This window comes from Centropristis striata, chromosome 4 (genome assembly GCF_030273125.1).
Source record: "Centropristis striata isolate RG_2023a ecotype Rhode Island chromosome 4, C.striata_1.0, whole genome shotgun sequence".
NCBI classification, from domain to species: Eukaryota; Metazoa; Chordata; class Actinopteri; order Perciformes; family Serranidae; genus Centropristis; species Centropristis striata.
Genome location: NC_081520.1, coordinates 2508699 through 2527733, shown reverse-complemented (window position 1 = coordinate 2527733; position 19035 = coordinate 2508699). Strand labels below are relative to the sequence as shown.

General features: G+C 36.0%; 1 protein-coding gene across 1 annotated transcript in view; it reads left to right on the top strand.

Annotated features, from left to right (window-relative positions):
* The first annotated feature begins 276 nt into the window (after positions 1-276).
* The window catches only part of zgc:85932 (uncharacterized protein LOC405875 homolog), a 40440-nt gene continuing 21681 nt past the window's right edge, over positions 277-19035 (top strand). The window contains exons 1-9 of the mRNA XM_059331779.1: positions 277-801; positions 5785-5854; positions 7740-7858; positions 8520-8653; positions 10603-10774; positions 10972-11043; positions 11820-11911; positions 13003-13077; positions 15451-15602. Coding sequence (XP_059187762.1) covers positions 556-801; positions 5785-5854; positions 7740-7858; positions 8520-8653; positions 10603-10774; positions 10972-11043; positions 11820-11911; positions 13003-13077; positions 15451-15602 — 1132 coding nt within the window. The 5' untranslated portion in view covers positions 277-555. The remainder of the gene's footprint in view (positions 802-5784; positions 5855-7739; positions 7859-8519; positions 8654-10602; positions 10775-10971; positions 11044-11819; positions 11912-13002; positions 13078-15450; positions 15603-19035) is intronic.

Below are 19035 nucleotides of genomic sequence, written 5' to 3'. Positions count from 1 at the left end.
CAACAATGCTATAGTGACTAGACGGTATATAATAATAATAATAATAGTACAGTATATAATATATATAATATAATATGTAGTAATAGATAATAAACAATATAAAAACAAAATGAAAAATATAAATAAAGTAATTACAAGTAAAATAATATATAATAATAATAGTAATATATTAAATATTATATTATAGTATTATATTAAATAATTATGATTATTTAGTCTATTTGAAGACAAAAAAAACACTCCAAACATTTTTTTCCTTACTGCCATCATAATGCGTACCATAGAGGGTTAATGTTGTGCATTAGAAGGTGTTTATATGTGCATCAAAGGGTTAAACTGAAGCAGAGTAACCGTCCTGTACAGTCTGGGGGCGTGTCTGGCTGCAGTGTGAACTCACCTGCACCAGCCGCCCACACCTTCCGCCCAGGTGAGCATCTACCTGAGCGCCTCCTGCAGGGCGGGGCGGGGTTTCCTCTGTTTGTTGTCTTCTATAAGTGAAAGGCAGCAGAACTGAAGCTCAGATCACAGATCAACTCTCTGGGTTAGTTTCTAGTCATGATAAAGTCTTTAAGTGTGTCCTCGGAGGGCTCCCTCCCTCCGCTGGATGATGATGTGGAGTCGGTGTGCTCCGACGAGCTGCTGGGCTCCCAGTCCCGCCTCTGGCTCACGGAGCTCCAGACCGGGGACCTGCCGGCGGAGAGCGGGGAGGTGAACACCATCGGCCTGGACGGACTCTTCGTGGACCGGCACTTCCCCCTGGGGGAGCTGGAGCTGTCCGGGATAGAGTGGAAGCGACCAAAGGTATAGAAAAAGATGAAACCATCTACTGTGGTGCATTCAAATGTATATACATTTAATGGAAAGCAGCAAATTATCACTAACAAAATGTAAATATATTTAAATCTGTCAACTGGAAACCAGTGGTGGGAAGTAACTAAGTACATTTACTCAAGTACTGTACTTAAGTACAATTTTGAGGTACTTGTACTTTACTTGAGTATTTCCATTTTATGCAACTTTATACTTCTACTCCACTATATTTAGAGGCAAATATTGTACTTTTTACTCCACTACATTTAGCTGACAGCTTTAGTTACTTTTCAGATTCAGCATGAAAAAATACCATATAGGCCTATGTAATATGATTACACATTTATAAAACATAACAGTGTATTAAGTAGTTAAAATTAGTTCTCTCTGGACAACAGTAAAATGCTACTTATATAAATGCATCAATATAAATAATCTTATAATATATTTAGAACATATAAAACAATCTGAGTGGGTCCATTCTGCATAACGAGTACTTTTACTTTTGATACTTTAAGTACATTTTCATTCTGATACTTTTGTACTTTTACTTCAGTAAGTTTTGAATGCAGGACTTTTACTTGTAGTGGAGTAATTTCAAAGTGTTTTATTAGTACTTTTACTTAAGTAAAGGATCCTGATACTCCTTCCACCACTGCTGGCAGCTAACTGTCAACGTTAATCAATGGCTTTGATCAGAGCCGCTGTTTTTCAAAAACAACTAAATCACAACAAATAGAAAAAAATTAAATATCAAAGCTGACCTTTAACCCTCTGGAGTCACCAAACGCGCCAAAGCATGACTTCTTTATTTTTTTTATTTTTTCAAAGCATGACTTCTTCATCACATTCAGACTAGAAAACAAAGCAGCGTGGAGCCCGACTGTAAATTTACCTCAAACTGGAGACAAGGTCAAATATATTTTGAATAAAATGATAGAACTGGATGTAACCCTCTTTATATGTTCTATTTGCAACATTTGTTCACATTTGCAGCATTTAAAATTCTTTATTGAGCACGATAGTGTTTTGAAAGTAATAAAAAGATTCAAAATCACATTTTATGTTGGACTGTTAAACAGAGGGAAACATTGGTGTGGTGTGTTTAATACGGCGGTTATGGCAATTTAAACTAATTTAATAAGGTTTATTTTACTGGACGACAGCGACCTGATTAACGTTAATCAACAGCTCTGGCTTTGATGCAAGTCAAGTCATTTTTAACTGTATAAACTAATATAAACTAAATAAACCTAACTTGATTTTGACCTTGTTCGTACTTTAACCGCAACAAAAATCTTACATAACACACAAGTTATTTTTGATTGTAACAGTTCGATTTAGCTAGCTATCACTCAAGCTAATATTGCTAATAGTATAAGCTAATAGTGCTAGCTACGCCCCCACCACCACCAGTGAAGAATTACTGCAACGAGCTAATATTGCTGGTTATAATGTTGTTATTATTGTGACATAAAAGTAATTAAAGCTGTCAGACAAATATAGTAAGATAAGATATGACTTTATTTATCCCACAGTGGGGACATTTAGTCATCACAGCAGCTCAACATACAGACATACAGTCATGGAAAAAAATATTTAAAACAATAATAACCAAAATCATTATCAAGAAAACCATTGAAAAGTCTAGATATCAGCTCTTAAACTTAACTCCTATGAGCTATTTTTGTTGTTATCATTATATTTGTCCAAACAAATACACATTATATACATATATTTCTGTTATTTGGCATTTATTATTATTATAATATATGTTTTTTTGGTTGAGTACTGGAGAAAATATATATTAGCATGTTAAATGGGTTGAATAGGTTGTTGTATGTAGTAGTATGAACATCAATGAATAAATATATTTAAATAAATGCAGATATATACACAGTAAATTATAAGGGGTATATTTTATACATATATAATATAGAAAAAGAAGGTCTAATATAGGCCTAATGTGGTCGGATGTAAACAGAGATTTACAGAGTGCAAATAAATAAACCAGTAAAGTTACCTGCTGGAACAAACAGTACGCTGTATTTTGTGGTACAGTAAAAAGTACAATATTTAGTCAAGTCAAGTCAAAGTTTATTTATAGAGCACATTTAAAAACAACCTCAGTTGACCAAAGTGCTGTACAGTTATTAAAATAGAATAAATCATACACAAATAGGTATAAATAAAAACAATAAAATACTAAAAACAGTAAAACAATAAAATAGAATAAAATAGTAATAAAAGCTCAATCCAAAACAGAGTTAGAGATAAAAAAGACAAATAAAAGGGTAAAAAAGTAAAAAAGAAAGCCAAGGATTCTTGCCTAGCTGGGACTGAACGCCAAGGAGAATAAATAGGTTTTACCTCTGAGATGTAGTGCAGGTATAAAGTTACATTAAATGGAAATGCTTAAGTAGGTCAGAAGTACTTTGAATGTGTACTTAAGTACAGTACATGAGTAAATGCATCAGTGACAGTCAGTTACTGAATATACAGGACCTTCCCTTCCTGCGAATTAGGGCTTGACGTGGTTGGTGTGATATAAAAACCTGCACGTGACTTTTGTTAAGTAAATACGTGACTTATCAAACAAGGTCATCTCTACATGGACTCACAGCAGCTCCTCTCTTATTGCTCAGAGCATTTAAACACAATGTTGATAGCTGTTTCCAGTATAAGACAATGGATCAGGTCAAGTCAAGTCAAGTCAAATTTATTTATATAGCGCATTTACAGACGGCTGAGCCGCACCAAAGTGCTTCACATAAAAGTGAAAAAGTGCAATAAAATACAGAATCGACAAAGGTAAAAAAGAGACTAAAACAAAACAAAACAAAACAAAACAAAAAAAACTTTAATTGTAAGGTGAGCCATGAAATACAATCCAGAAACTCATTTTACCGATTATTCCCGCACCACATGAATGCAGCACAAATGTCATGTCTTGCTTACATTCATGAAAGTGAAAACAGATTTGTGTAGCTGCCCCGTGGCTCATATTATACCACACCCTTCTATCAAGGTTCATGATTATTGTTTTTTTACAGTCCTGCTGACAGACAGACAAACAAACCACACAGAAAATTGCTCGGTGGAGGTAAAAAGGTTAACTAAACACTAATAAGCATACTACAAATTATTAGTAAGCGTGTCAAGAACAGTAAACAAGTAAAGCTTAAGGCTGTATAACTTCAACTGAATTATCTGACAAGTACAGACCAAGGTTATTATAGTTAACGAAAACTAACGAAATAACGAAAACTAGAATTGAAAAAACATTTTCGTTAACTGAAATAAAAATAAAAACTAGAGTTTTTAAAAAAACGATAACTAACTGAAACTGTATTGTGAGGTTGCAAAACTAACTAAAACTAACTGAAATTATAGTGAAAATGTCCTTAGTTTTCGTCTTTGACAACTTTTTTCATACGGAAACCTTTTTGGTTGATATGAAATCTATTTCATCTATCTGTTTTTATGACTTAATAAACTTATTGGGGCTGAGATGGATCAGACAAAGAAAATAAAGGAAACATTTATTGTGATTTTATTGAATCTGGCACCCAAAAAATACCCCATTACAAAAAACTAAAACTAACACTAAAACTAATAAAAACTTAACTAAAATAAAACTAATCAAAACTAGCAAACTCACTCTAAAAACTAACTAAAACTAACTGAATTTGAAAACAAAAATTGACAACGAAATTAAAACAAAAACTAATGAAAAATCTAAAACTATTATAACCTTGGTACAGGCAGACATTTTTACCATTTTACAAATCAAAATGTCAATTTTTTTCTCTCATTTTCTGTTTTTTTCTGTGGCTTTGACACTGTAAAATCAGGTTTAAAGACAGAATGTAAACAATGCGTTGTGCATGCAGGCCGTCCTTGTTGTGGCCCCTTTGTCATTACCAAGGCTTAGTGATGACAGTGCAGTTCAGGTCAAAAGGTTTCCTGCAGCAGTCAAACATGTTTTCAATGGGCGTTTGCCTCCCTCAGGGCTCCCCTGACACCATCTCAGCACCAGGAAGGTCTCTGCTCTCTGCAGGAGTGAGAGTCAGGAGCTTCAGATCCCAGGCCACGGTTCTCTGCTGGCAAACAGTGGATTGCTCTAGGAGTGAAGTTGCTGCTGAGTTCAGCTAGCACATAATTATATCATAAAACTATATAACATTACTGAAATGCACTAAATCTATGCACTAAATCTACGCACAACACTTTGCTATGTTATTAATATTATTACTATTATTATTATTATTATATATACTGTTGCTGCCATTACTATTATTACTATATACTGTAATATACTACTATTATTATTATATCGGCCTTACCGGCCTTATTTATTATTATTGTTATTATTACTATTATTATTATTATTATTATTATATATTATATATCATATTATTTTACTTAAAATTACTTTATTTATATTTTTCATTTTATTTATTTTTATATTGTTTATTATCTATTATTACATATTATATATATTATATATATTATATTAGATACTGTACTATTATTATTATTATATACCGTCTAGTCAATATAGCATTGTTGCCATCATATCACCATCTATCTATCTATCTATCTATCTATCTATCTATCTATCTATCTATCTATCTATCTATCTATCTATCTATCTATCTATAATACATTTAAAATATGTGCAAAAATAGAGAAGAATAACTAGAGATGGGGTGGGGGGTTGAGGAGCTGAGCCATCTGACAGATATTGTGCCAAGTGTCCTGTTATGATCTTTAATCTTTAATCTTTAATCATTAGTGCCACACCCTTTAGTGGAGCTGTTCAGATCAGGTTCAGATGTGCCAATTCCTATTTGTTTTGTTTCATCATTTGAGTGTCTCTATCTTAATGCCGTCTTTCATATCATCTCTCTTCTTCCCTCTTGCTCCTTCTCTTTTTGGTCAACCGATCATGGGACTTCCTGCTGTCTCCAGGATATGTGTGCTTCGCCTCAGTTTGTAGTAAATGGAGCGACACGTCTGGATGTCCGCCAGGGAAAACTCAGTAAGTAGACAGCTGCCGTCTTTCACACCATGTAGTATTATCAGACATGACCAAGCCACAGAGCACAAGGTACACTTTCCCCACAAGAGCGCTAAAAAGCACATATGTTTTTGAAGTCCATTAGAATTAACCACTGAAAGGGTGAGTTAACTTGATTTGAATATAAACTAGAAAATTTCCTCTGGGGAAATTCTGAAAGGGCCACGGGGGCTACTGCCGGTATGTGTACACTATGATGAGGTTCTTCAGAGATTTCAAACTATGCCCTTTAACCTCAAAATGTGTGTGTGTGTGTGTGTGTGTGTGTAGCGAAAATCGCATAAAGTTACCTGTGTGTGTGTTTGAAGCATGTGTATGCATGTGTGAGGAGTGTGCGCGCTTACGCGCATGTGTGTGTATCTGTAACTGTAATCACATCAAAGATCAAAGGCAATCAGATCAAAGCAATCAACAGAATTAACTGGCACCTGTTCCAGCTCAGTGACAGCAGAGGTGGACCGACTGGAATTTCTGGCCTTGAACAGAAAGCATTTTTGGCAAAACCATAATACCTATCATTGATCCGACTTCACTTTGAGCGTCCCGAGTTCTTCCTGAACGTCTACATATGATTTTTTTAAAGAAAAATTAAAAAATAGCTTTGTTAGAGCGTTCTAAAAAAACTGTTACATCTCACTTCTTCCGAAATCTTCCTGCGTTTTTAATATGGGAGCCAATGAGGCTGTTGGTGGTGTTGGTGGTGCATCTATGCGTCCTACGCCCAAACTATAACTCTGACAGCTTTACCAGAGGATTGTGAGGGAGAAGTCAAATTTTCCTACATTTCTATGTATAAATTATTTCTGTAGAGTGGAATTTGCGGCCTGGAGCGCATTTTTCAAATTTATTTTTTGACAGTTTTACCTCTCCCTCTACGTCCCATTCATTTCAATGCAAAATTTTGGGCAGTTTTTTGCGACTTATGCCGCGAAAAATTCGTATTCTGTAGAGAAAAGTAATAGCACACCGATCCTGATCAAACCGCACGTTTTGATATGATTTGTCCTGCAACTCGCCCCGAGGCCCTAATTATGAAACGTTCAAGTTTCATAACCACATACAGTGTTTTTGCAATGTTAATGAATAGGATTATATAAGGGTGCGTGTCACGGACCAGCATCTGTCAGCAGCATAATGATCCAAAGGTGTATCATTAACACACCTGCAGCTGATGATCAGTGACAGCTGCTACTCACAGGCATTCACCCTGAAAAAGGAGAACAGACTGTAAGGTGGAAAGAGTCTGGTGCAGGAAGTAGTATACTGAACTGCTCGACCTATAGGTGTATTACAGCAGCTATTCTCAACCTTGGGGTCGGGACCCCAATTGGGGTCGCGAGATGATTTCTGGGGGTGGCCAAATCATTTTGGAAGTCAGCTCTGTCTCCACTGTGTTAAAGTGTTCATGTGTTTTAGTCTTTTTGGTCACTTAATCTCTTTTTTTGGTCATTTTGTGTCTTTTTTTGATCATTTTGTGGTCAATTTGTGTTTTTTTTGGTCATTTTGTTTCCTTTTTTTGGTCATTTTGTGTCTTTTTTTGGTCATTTTGTTTCTTTTTTGGTCATTTTGTGTCTTTTTGGTCATTTTGTTTCCTTTCTTTTTTGGGTGATCTGAACTGTGCGTGTGAGATTGTGTTCAGTGAGCGGGGGTCGCGGACAACATGCATGTTAAATTGGGGGTCGCGACTCAAAAAGGTTGAGAACTACTGTATGACATAACAGGATGCTGGATATTACAGCCCGACTGATATAGGATTTTCAGACCGATCTATAGGGGAAAATGATAAACGGTTCATGATGTTCTGTGTTGACTTTAAAGGATAACTTCTCTACCCTCCTCTCCACAGATGACTGCTGGCTGCTTTCTGCTATTGCATCTCTCTCCGTGCATCGTTCTCTGCTGAAGAAGGTCATGCCTCCTGGACAGAGTTTTGAAAACGGCTACAACGGCTGTTTCACCTTCAGGGTAAATACCTGAACGCTGCCAAACGTGTTGTTATCTGTTGAGCACAGACGGATTCTGACAAAATGACAAAAAGGAATCTGATCTTTGTTGACAAAAATGTAGCTTTCATCTAGATAAAAAATGTCTGCAGCACAGTAGATTTGGGGAAAATGGAATGAAATTGAGATGAAGGATTTAAGACTTTTTGATTTATTTATAAGGCACTACTAAAAAAAACTTCCATTCTACTTATCGAGCCTAGTGAGCTTCAGATCTTTTAACTTTCCAACTGGTTCATATAACCCACTGGCTCTTAATATCCCTGCTATTAAAACGGAGGTTGGGAAATTTGCTTTTGTTTATTTCGCTCCTTTTAAATGGAATAATTTACTGTCTCAGCTTCAGTTGGATACACTGATTCCTTTTAATCATTTTAAAGACATTCTTATTAATCTTATGATTTCTGAATGTGTATGTACTCATTGAATTTATTGTGCTTCTGTTGATTATATATTATTATGGATATGTAGTGTAATGTGTTAAAATTGTATTTGTACTGTAATCAGGGCGCCATTAGAAATGAGAGCTTGCTCTCAATTGGCCCTCCCTGAATAAATAAAGGTGAAATGAAGACTTTTTGATGAACTTTGTAAAGGTGATAAAAGCATCTCTGTCCCTGCAGTTCTGGCAGTACGGTCAGTGGGAGGAGGTGAGGATTGACGACTTGCTGCCCACTCGGAACAACCAACTGTTGTACCTCAGCTCCCCAGAAAAACAAGAGTTCTGGAGTTCCCTGCTGGAGAAAGCCTACGCCAAGTGAGTCGCTGGAAATCATTATCTCTGTGAATTTCTGAGCTTTTTCGTGTCCTTAAAAAGGTGATTGCTATCAAGTGGCTAAATGAGACTACAGTGGTTGTCAAGGACATTAAATGGGACAAAAAAAGCAGATGTGCTGTGGAGCCAGTCTTTGTACCTGTCTATTTATGATTTGCAAACATTTTCATATCTCCCTGTATGTCCTGATCTGCCTCAGTGTTTGAATATGCCTTTTGGATATGGATTTTCCTCACACAGCTGTAGTGTGCTGCTTCGCTTTTTGACTCAAAACTTTACAGGCGAAAAGTTGCCAGCATTTTCCCCTTAATTAGTCTCCTGGATTTCCAATTAACTAAATTTAAAAGTAAGCAGTTGTTTAAAACCTGCTGGAGAGTACATCCTCAACACCGGACCAGTTTAACTACTTTCAAAGGTTGTTTATCTTTGCACTTTGCATGTTTTTGCCGTTAATAAGACTTTGTTTGTCCAGTTATGAAGCTGACCCCTTACAGCAGAGGTGTCAAACTCTGGCCCGTGGGCCAAATTTGGCCCGCAGTATAATTATATTTGGCCCGCGAGGAAATACCAAATGACAACCAGAGCTGGCCCGCTGGTATTATACAGCGCAAATAATACTACAAATCCCAGAATGCTCTGCTGGTGTTTTGGCTTGAACACAGTAGATCAGTGTGGAGCAAACTGAGCAACAATTAAAGTTGTCTTTATACACTTTTTCTTGCTAGTCCAAGGATATTATTATTATTAGTCATTTGGTTTATTATTGTTATTTTATTCTTACATTTATTTTTAGCCTGTGGAAAAAGATTACTGTTAAATTTACATTTAAAGAAGGCCGCATATAAAATAAAGGGACATTTTTATTTAAGTTTTATTTAAGAAATGAATGCCATTGATGTGTTTTTTTGTTTTATTTGATATTCGATTTTGCATGTTTGTAATATTTAGTTATATCAAGCTTTGCTTGTTCCATTTCATTTGAACTTGTTTAGGTCAATTTTTTCAATAAATATCAATGATGGCCCGCGACTTTGTCCAAGTTTTAAATTTTGGCCCACTGTGTATTTGAGTTTGACACCCCTGCCTTACAGACTGATGTATAGATAGATAGATAGATAGATAGATAGATAGATAGATAGATAGATAGATAGATAGATAGATAGATAGATAGATAGATAGATAGATAGATAGATAGATTACTTTATTCATCCCCGAAGGGAAATTCGGTTGTCACAGCAGTCCGGTATTCAAGTACAATAAAATACAATAGAATAAAATACTGAGGTAGCATAAATAAAAACAACAATAGAAAAAACACAGAATAGAACAAGGACACTTAAGAGTTAAAAAAAGAACATCAGTTGGTAGGATGGTTGGCAAGATGATGGTAATAATTAAACTGGTGATATGATGCAACAATGCTATAGTGACTAGACGGTATATAATAATAATAATAATAATAGTACAGTATATAATATATATAATATAATATGTAATAATAGATAATAAACAATATAAAAATAAAATGAAAAATATAAATAAAGTAATTACAAGTAAAATAATATAATATATAACAATAATAATAATAATAGTAATAATAATAATAATAATAGTAATAAATAAGGCCGGTATAATAATAATAGTAGTATATTACAGTATATAGTAATAATAGTAATGGCAGCAACAGTATATATAATAATAATAATAATAGTAATAATATTAATAACATAGCAAAGTGTCGTGCATGGATTTAGTGCATAGATTTAGTGCATTTCAGTAATATTGGTTCTGGCAGAGGTAGATGAATTGTTGAATGAGTCTTATTGCAGAAGGAAGGAAGGACTTTCTGTATCGTTCCTTGGAGCAGCGGGGTTGAATGAGTCTGTGGCTGAAGTCCAGTGTTTATGTCCTCCCTATGCCTTTTGTTCCAGGGTTAAAGGTGGCTACAGAGCTCTGGATATGGGCTTTCCTCATGAGGCCATGGTTGATATGACCGGCGGGGTGACGGAGGTCCTGGACATCAGTTTGCTCCCCAAAGACCTGCCGCCCCTCCTCAGTAACCTGCTGGCCAAAGGAGCGCTCATCAACTGTGCCAACTGCAAGGTACAGTGATCTGAGACGTTAAAGGTGGAGGAACAGACTTGTTGGGTCTTGTTTAAACCCCTGGACCTGCTGGGAGACACTGAAGAAGAACATGTTCACATTGAATGTTTACCTGTGTGTGATGAGTCACCTGTAGTAATTATGGCTTTTCCCTCCATCCCGACTGTGGGTGGATGTTTTTTTTTTTCTTCCTCCAGGGAACTTTTGGGGAAAGTAATGGCATGGGAATCATGTTCAATCATGCCTACTCTCTGACTGCAGTAGTCAAGGTAAATAAAGAAGTTCATATTTTGTATGTCTCTTGACCTAAAACAAAATAACGGCTGATGATAATGTCTGCTTAGCATATGATGTCATTCTTCAGAGCGCTCTCCATATGTGGGTCTGAGGTCACAGCTACATTTGAGTCCTGTGTAATAGCAGGACATAAAGGAGATCATTTAACAACAGCTTAAGACATTATTATTTTCTGCACCCATCCAATAAATTAGAATAATAACTATTTAAATCCTTGTTCTTGCTTCTTTTTTTGTCATTTATATATACTTTTTTTATTTCCCTCACCTCTTATGTCTAGATATACAGGACAGGCCAAAAGTTTGGACACACCTTCTCATTCAATGCGTTTCCTTTATTTTCATGACTATTTACATTGTAAATTCATCAAGACTATTAATGAACACATGTGGAATTATGTACTTAACAAAAAAGTGTGAAATAACTGAAAACATGTCTTATATTCTAGTAAGCAAAGGGTGGTTACTTTGAGGAATCTAAAATATAAGACATGTTTTCAGTTATTTCACACTTTTTTGTTAAGTACATAATTCCATGTGTTCATTCATAGTTTTGATGCCTTCAGTGAGAATCTACAATGTAAATAGTCATGAAAATAAAGAAAACGCATTGAATGAGAAGGTGTGTGTCCAAACTTTTGGCCTGTACTGTATTTCTTTGCCCCCATCTCAATTAGCTTAATAACCTTGTAGCGAGTCATCGTGGTTGTTCCTCACACTGCTCTCACCTTCTTGTCCTCCTTTGCCAGGTGAACACGGCACAAGGCACCGAGGATTTGGTGCGAATCCTCAACCCCTGGGGCAACACGGAATGGGAGGGGCCCTGGAGTGACATGAAAGGGTCGGTACTCACAGCTTTCAAATTAATTATATAACGGCCATGAAAATGGAATAGTGAAGAGGTAATGGTAAATGGGGTGCACTTATATAGCGATTTTATCCAAAGCACTTTACACTACAGACTACGCTCATTCACCCATTCACACAACCATTTTTTTTTTTTATTACTTTATTGCAGGTTATGAAATGACAAATATTAACAGCTTCATCACATATTCAATTCATCCTGCCACATTTATGCATTTTTTACAAGAGGCAATGCCAAAAGAATAAATAAATAAGTAAATAAGATATTAATTTTTAATTGTTTGCTTATTTAATGAATTGTTTCATTAAGGAAAAGAAAGAGAAGAAGAAAGAGAAAAAGAAAAACATTTTTATAACACTCCACACACAGTTCTAGTTTTCCACTCCATTTTTTTCCATTACCATTTACTCCAGTTTCTTTTAAATTCATCTTCTCTGTTTCTTAACTTGTAGGTGATTCTTTCCATTTCCTTAATCTCATCCACTGTTATTTTCCATTTGTTGATGCATGGTGAATTAACGTCCAACCAATTTCGTGTGATCTGTTTTAATGCAGCTATACGTATCACTGTATACAGATATTTATCTCCTTCCTTCTCAATTTCGGATGGAATAATACCTAAAAGAATATTAAGTGGTTTTAATGGCTTCTTTAAATAAAATGTACACACACATTCATACTGGTGTTAGAGGCTACCAGGGCACACTGGTGCCACCTGCCACCATTGGGAATTCATTCACACACTGATGAACGTAGCATCGGCAGCAATTTGGGGTTCAGTATCTTGCCCTTCTACATGTAGCTGCCATGGTCGGGGATCGAACCACCAACCTTCCAATCACTGGACGGACGCTCTACCGACTGAGCCACAGCTACCAAGAAGTCAAACTATAAGATAAATAAAATTGTGAACTCTAGAATCTAGAATCTAGAAAAGTGTTTGTTTGTGTATTTCCATCTGTCTGTCTGTCTCAGTCTCTCTCCTGTTCAAATTCAATTTCAAGTATCTTCATTTTGTCTGTGTCTCTGTCTCTGTCTCTGTCTCTGTTTGTGTGTCTGTGCAGACCAGAGTGGAAAAGAGTGAGCAAGGAGGAGCAGAACAGACTGGGCAGAGTGGACCGGGAGGACGGGGAGTTCTGGTGAGTTCATTCATCACTGCAGACTCTTAATGTCCGCCTTGTGCAAACACGAAACAAAACACTCAACCACAACAAGATACACACAGAAAGTGAGTCTATTGTCATTTGTCAAAGAAAGAAGCTTACCTTCTTTCTTTGACAGAAAGAAAGAAGGTAAGTGTGACATTATGACAGATAGCAGCACAAACACAGCTGCTGCTCGCTGCTTTCTACTGACTCTGTCAACATGTTGACTGAGTTGATCAACTGCAGCTGGAGGAGACAGTCGCTGTCTCCTTGCTGTAGCTGAGACAGCTTTACATTTTGATATTTAGTAATATGTACAGTTGAAACCAGAAGTTTAAATACACTATATAACAAGACACATATGCTTTTTTTCTCACTGTCTGACATGAAAACGACAGATTACAGTTTGCAAATGCACACAGGGACAAATACCTTAATTTTTGGTCTGACAAAACTGTAATCTGTCTTTTTTATGTTTCTCTTGGAGTAATGGCTTTCCCAAATTGTTTCAAGGCATAATAATGTTAGTGTATGTAAACTTCTGACTTTGAAGAAAGTAATAAAAAATTGTCTTAAAAAATCCTTCTCTCATTATTTTGACATTTAGCAAAGAGAAATAATTTTGGTAATCCTAACGGACCTAAAACAGGAAAAGCGATTGTCTGATTTCATGTCAGACAGTGAGAAAAAAAGGATATGTGTCTTTTTATATAGTGTATGTAAACTTCTGGTTTCAACTGTATCTCTATTCTTAAGATATTTTGTTTATTTCAGGTCTACTTAAAGTAATAACAATTTTTTTTTTATGCCTGTAATGTACTTAGAAATACACACATGTCCGTGTGATGTGTGGAGGACTGTGTGGATACATTTTTGGACTTTTTGAAGATAAACTATAAGATAAATGTTGGGGCTAGATGTCAGATATCTCATTGTTTTTACCAAGTTTATTTTGTTTTAGGGGAAAACCGATTATTGAACACTTTTTTTAAAATCTAAAAATATTTCTGTCTGAGCTGTGTGGATAAGAAACAAGTGTCTAATTTAAAGCTGCAACAGTTAGAAGACTATTCAATCAAAGTTGATCGACAGAGAAATCTGTCTGACTATTATGATAATCGATTAATGTAGTAAGTAAGTAATATGTAGATTTTAAACTGAATATCTTTGGTTTCTGGACTGACAAAACAAGACCAAACTGGGACCAAATGATTAATAAATTAATCAAGAAAATAATAATTACTTGCATGCTAATATAAGGTTTGCACAAGTTCTGGATCGTTGGATTACGGAGATCTTTTGTACATGAATGCTGCTGCTAAATGTCTTAGAATGATTGATAGTGTTTATCAGCTTCTTTGAGCTTCATTACTAACTGTAAGATGTCCACTCACCATTGTGAATTATACTGTGGGGTAGGATGGCCTCTGGCCACTCCAAGGGCTAGTCATTGGTATACTTTCATTTATAGGCAATATTGGGACTACTGCCTTCGTACATTTGCATCTTAATTACTGTGAGAAATGCTGGATCTTATTCTCTTCGTTCACAAGATCAGTTGTTGCTTTCTGTCCCTTCTGCTCTACAGAGTTGGGTAAAAGGGCATTTGTTTACTCTGCACCTTATGCTGGAATATGCGCCAGAAAGAATGGAAATTAACTGAATTTGTTTCTTTGAGCACTTTTAAATCCAAACTAAGAGTTATTGAGGCCAATTCCACAACATGCACTTGTTTCTCATGATGTGTTTAAGGTCTGTATGTTATGTAAATATGTAACTGTATTCTGTGTTTGCTGCCTCTTGGCCAGGGCTCCCTTAAAGAAAAAGAGGTTCTTAATCTCAATGGGATATTCCCTGGTTAAATAAAGGTTAAAGAAAAAAATGAAAAAATCGTACAGCAGCTCAGGAAACAGTTTCCACTGTCATACAGTACAGGCCAAAAGTTTGGACACACCCATCTCATTCAATGCGTTTTCTTTATTTTCATGACTATTTACATTGTAGATTCTCACTGAAGGCATCAAAATTATGAATGAACACATATGGAATTATGTACTTAACAAAAAAAGTGTGAAATAACTGAAAACATGTCTTGTATTTTAGATTCCTCAAAGTAACCACCCTTTGCTTACTAGAATATAAGACATGTTTTCAGTTATTTCACACTTTTTTGTTAAGTACATAATTCCACATGTGTTCATTCATAGTTTTGATGAATCTACAATGTAAATAGTCATGAAAATAAAGAAAAACACATTGAATGAGAAGGTGTGTCCAAACTTTTGGCCTGTACTGTATTTGCTTGTGTTTTCTCTATGTGCAGCGTGTTCAGCAGACTGGCCACTCACCACTCTTTCTCTCCTCCAGGATGTCCGTGTCAGACTTTAAAGCTAACTTTGGGACGATGGAGGTGTGCCACCTGACGGAAGCTTTCAGTGACGGCGTGCTGCCGTGGAGCTGCATAATGCATCATGGGAGCTGGGTGCCGTGCATCTCAGCCGGAGGCGCTCCCAAAGGGCGTAAGGCACATGATGATACATGTCTCTGTTATTAATATTAATCTCTGTATGGCAACGTGTGTTTGTACTATAAACAAACTGCGACCGTTATTGACCTAAACAAAAGAAAGAACCTTTACTGGAGACTTCTTTTAAAGCAACTACAAGGGACTTTTAACTCATTATTAAACATCCTCCATTAATGCCTCTTTAAGACCAATATACACTACTGGTCAAAAGTTTTAGAACACACCAAGTTTTCCAGAATTTAATTGAAAATGATGCAGTTTAATGTCTCAGTGTACTCTGAAATTAATGCACATTTGCAACATTTAAACTTCTTTATTGAGCATGATAGTGTTTTGAAAGTAAAAAAAAAGATTCAAAATCACATTTTATGTTGGACTAAAGGACTAAAAAAAGACACAAAATGACCAAAAAAAGACACAAAATGACAAAAAAGACACCAAAAGACACAAAATGACCAAAAAAAGACACAAAATGACCAAAAAAAGACACAAAATGACAAAAAAGACACAAAATGACCAAAAAAAAGACACAAAATGACTAAAAAAAGACACAAAATGACTAAAAAAAGACACAAAAAGACCAAAAAAAAGACACAAAATGACAAAAAAGACACCAAAAGACACAAAATGACTAAAAAAAGACACAAAAAGACCAAAAAAAGACACAAAATGACTTACAAAGACGTGAAAATAATTTAAAAATGGACAAAATAGCCCAAGACTCCATAGAGTTAAGTTGTTAATCCATTTCTTGTTCCCTGAAAAAGGCCTACTTGTATAATTCTGAAATGTACATTATTTTTCAGTTTTGGTTAAGCTTACCTTTTTTTATTTACCTCTGGCAGTTCACCACTTACCTTTGTACCCTTTCAAGCTGTTCATTGGACTTGAACTGCTTGAATTTCAATAAAAAACTGCAAAAATTGGGGTGTTCTAAAACTTTTGACCGGTAGTGTAAACACACGACCATTAGGGAGAATTTGGCTATTTCTATATAGTTAATCATATTTGCCTTCCATGGTGTCATCAGGTTTTTTATTCGGACAAAATCGGACAAAATCAAGCAGGTTCTCAGGTTTTTAAAAATACAAAACTTTAAGTTCAGGTAACATTGTTGTACCTGTATTTAGGTCAAACACATGTCTGGGTTTTACTAACCGTTAAGTCTTTTGTGCCTTCCAGTGTGTTTATTGTAGATTACACTGAAAGTACCCAGAGTCAGAACTAAGCCTGTCCCTTTCTTTGTGCCCTGCCTGCTGATGTCTGTTTGTATAATGTTACCGTTCCGCTCTGCATTAGGATTAGTTCACATCAAGTTGAGACACGTTTGTTTGTTCTTGTCTTGTCACAGCACAGTGTGTTTCATCACTGTAGCACTTTCAGCATAGGCCTTTTTTTTTGTTTAACCTTCATTTGGGACAAATCGTGTCTTATGCTACCTATACTCCAGAAGACTTTGAAAAGATTTGGAAAGACTCCTGGAAGACTATCAGCTCACACCTGCTCACATCTAAAGAGAAGTGTTTAGAGTTTTTAGTCCCAGCCTAGTCTCACACTGAGATTCTACAAAGACTGGGAATCTTGCAGGGTCACTATTTAAAAGACTACAACTAGATTTCCTTTAGCATTTTTTACCTACCATGCAATTTTTGTGTGTGCAGTGGTTTGTGTTGGAAAAAACAACAACAAAAAGAAGAGGAGAAGACGCCACAAAATGCCTCACAAAGCTGAAAAAGGGTTTCTGTTTTTCTGAGATGAAAAGTTGACTATTTTACAGTTAAAATAGATATAAGGAAGAATAAAGGAAAGGAAACTGTAGAAAATAATTCATGATTTACATTATGTCCTATTTAATTATAATTTGTTTAACTGAATAATTATACTTATCAGCTCTATCAACTTTCATTTAGTTAATCACACATTCATCATCAATTATTTATTACTTATTTATGTATAGGCCTACATTTATTTATACATTTTAACTGGGTCTGCTAACTGTTCTCTTTACTAAGAAACAGCGCCCCCAAAATCCCGCTTGTGGCCGTAAATATATGACATCTCTATATTTGTATTTAGGATTGAGCTTACTAACATTATTGTGATGTAACTTTTTCCTGTTGAAGTGGTTTTACTGGCCGGTCTGGAACCGCTCATCTATTGGTTGTTGATTGTGTTACGTCACTGCGACTTGCGATCATATCAAACAGGTTTGATATGATCCAAACCAAAGACTAGGAAAAGACTGATATGAAACAGCGCAGATTACTACCTTACACTTAACGATCGGGATGACGGGAGCACCGTGACTCCAGTAAAACTCCTAGATTTACTAAAGACTTTCAGTTTTTAGTCTGGGACTGGGGAAATCGTTTGGTGTAAGCCCAGCATTATTCATTTGCACACCTAACCACTAAAGTGAACAGCAGCCGACATACAACAGGGTATCAGCGGGGTCTTAAAAAGACTTGAAATGTCTAAAATCCAATAATTGTTCAAGGTCTTAAAATGTATTAGCGTTAATTTTTTATCACTTCTGCAAGAAAACTTAGAACCTTGGTCATCAAGCCTCTGATTTTCCTTCATGTCTTTTGTATTCGTTTGCCAGTACGGATGTGAAATGGGTCTTAAATTATATTCATTCTGGTCTTAAAAAAGTCATAGATTTGACTTATTTAAACCTGCAGAGACCCTGTACAATGATATGCCAAATCATCCATAAACTAAAATCATCTCAGAGAGGTAGTCTGCTATATGTAGAGCCTTATAAACTTATACAAGGATTTTAAGTACAAAATCTAACATTTAATGAGTGTAAAAACATTAAATGTGTGCTTTCATTTTGTTCTCCAGTCACTCATGCAGCAGAATATTGAATTAGTTGTGTCTGAGTAATTGTGTGTCAGAGGCCCCGTTTACACGAGGACGCTCGCGGGTAAAAACGACAAAATATTTTATGGGAAGTGCCTTTCGTTTAGACGGTGACGGCGTTTTTGGGGCTTAAAGACGCAAAAATCTGAAACCACCCTCCAAAGTGTAAAAGTGTAATCCTCTCCTCCGTAGCGTGTCGTCTACACTGACAAGACACAAAACTCTGATCTGATCTGCTCACGTCACGTATGTGTTTACGTCACATACATGCTCCAGGACAGGAAATAAAGAAACGTGGGATTATTTCCATGGTGGGACCTTCAAGCTGCTCTGGCAGCTCTAATAAACTTACAGGAGTCTTTCCACCAAATGTCCAGGATATGTACAGATAGTATTAGTGAACAGAGAAGGATCTGGAATTACCTCCATCACATTCTGGATGCAGCGATTGGTGGGAGGAGCCAGACGGCTGTGAACGAGACCTGGGAGATCTAGTGATGGTGGAGAACTTTGTGGAAGGAGTAGCTGATGAAAATGTGTGGCGTGAAAACTTCTGC